The 1,569-nt window shown below is 40.1% G+C and overlaps 1 protein-coding gene across 1 annotated transcript in view; it reads left to right on the top strand.

The window, feature by feature from the left end:
- Positions 1–348: 348 nt before the first annotated feature.
- Positions 349–1,569, top strand: part of LOC112517238 (classical arabinogalactan protein 9-like) — a 1,585-nt gene continuing 364 nt past the window's right edge. The window contains exon 1 of the mRNA XM_025124607.1: positions 349–948. Coding sequence (XP_024980375.1) covers positions 424–948 — 525 coding nt within the window. The 5' untranslated portion in view covers positions 349–423. The remainder of the gene's footprint in view (positions 949–1,569) is intronic.

Raw genomic sequence — 1,569 nt, 5'->3', positions numbered from 1 at the left:
TATATATATTTTTTAAATTTATATTTTATTCAAAAATAAAATCATTATTGTTTTCTTAAAGACATATAAAATTATATTATAACATCAATAAAGACAAATAATAAAATAAAAACATTAAAATTAAAATATGTCTAGTTATATTACACGATTCTTCTCGTATAAGTAAATACATTACGTGTATATAAGTATTCCGTAATGTTTAAACGGTAAAGTTGCTTGCATCGGGTACAGTTGTCTTATGTGGACCCACCCCACCCCACTCCACCCCACCCCACCCACCAGATGACCAGATACATAGATCTATATCTATGTATATAAACACCACCCTTCTCTTTTCTCCCCATCACACACAGATTTTGATTTTAATTTCTCCCTTTATCGTTCTTCCTTAATTGGTTTATTAAGCTTAAGGTTACCGGAATCATGGATCGCAAGGCCGTCTTCCTCACGGCCCTCATCTGCATTGTCTTTGCCTCTGCCGCCGCTCAATCACCCTCCTCTTCCCCAACCGCCACCCCTGCTCCTCCCACCACCACCACTCCACCTCCTTCCACTCCTCCACCTGTCACCGCACCACCACCCGCTTCCACTCCTCCACCAGTCAGTTCACCACCACCCGTTGCCACTCCTCCTCCCGTCAGCTCACCGCCACCTGTAGCTTCACCACCACCAGCAACTCCTCCACCTGTGGCTTCACCACCACCAGCAACTCCTCCACCTGTAGCTTCACCACCAGCAGCAACTCCTCCACCCGTGGCCTCACCACCACCAGCAACTCCTCCACCCGTAGCCTCACCACCACCAGCTGCCGTCCCGGTCTCTTCTCCGGCAATGACTCCATCCGCTGCGCCATCTCCGTTAACTTTGAGCCCACCAGCACCGCCTACTGGAGCACCTTCTCCGGCCCTCACCACAGATGTATCTCCGGCACCATCAGCCACTGACGTGGTACTCACATCTTACCTTCATTACTCTATTTATTTCATTACATTATTTATTATTGTTGCTTGTGAATTTAAGTACCATGAATGTTGGTTAATGAAACCTAGCTAATGTAGGGGCCGTTTGTCAAGATAAGTTTTTTTTACCTGTAAAATTCAACATTATCACTTACGATAATATTTTAGTTTATTAAAATAGTATTTTCATATACAACAATTTATCCGATAAACATTAACCATGACAAGGGTCATAGTCTTCACTTCCCAGATTTTTAATCCTTGCATTCGCTTTTATCGGATAAAATTCTTGTTTTTTCCGTACTAATCCGGTAAGATTGAGTGAATTGCTAAACCACTCGGGTAAGAATTTGGTAAACAAGTAATTAATTTATGATCACGAGTGGTGCGCAAGTTAGTAGGAAGTATGTTAATGTGAAGTGAATGATGGTAGTCACGTGAACATCTATGGAGTTCAGATCCCCACTCCCATTTGTTTAATGTCCTTGTCTTCACTCTTCAATTATATTATATATATATTATGTTAGTTTCATATATATATATATATATATATACATATATATATATATATATATGTATGTATATATATATATATATATATATGTATGTA

Source organism: Cynara cardunculus (genome assembly GCF_001531365.2).
Source record: "Cynara cardunculus var. scolymus isolate 2C chromosome LG 8, CcrdV1, whole genome shotgun sequence".
In the NCBI taxonomy this organism is placed as follows: domain Eukaryota; kingdom Viridiplantae; phylum Streptophyta; class Magnoliopsida; order Asterales; family Asteraceae; genus Cynara; species Cynara cardunculus.
Note: the sequence above shows the minus strand (reverse complement) of the source record. Positions and strands in the feature narration are given on the sequence as shown.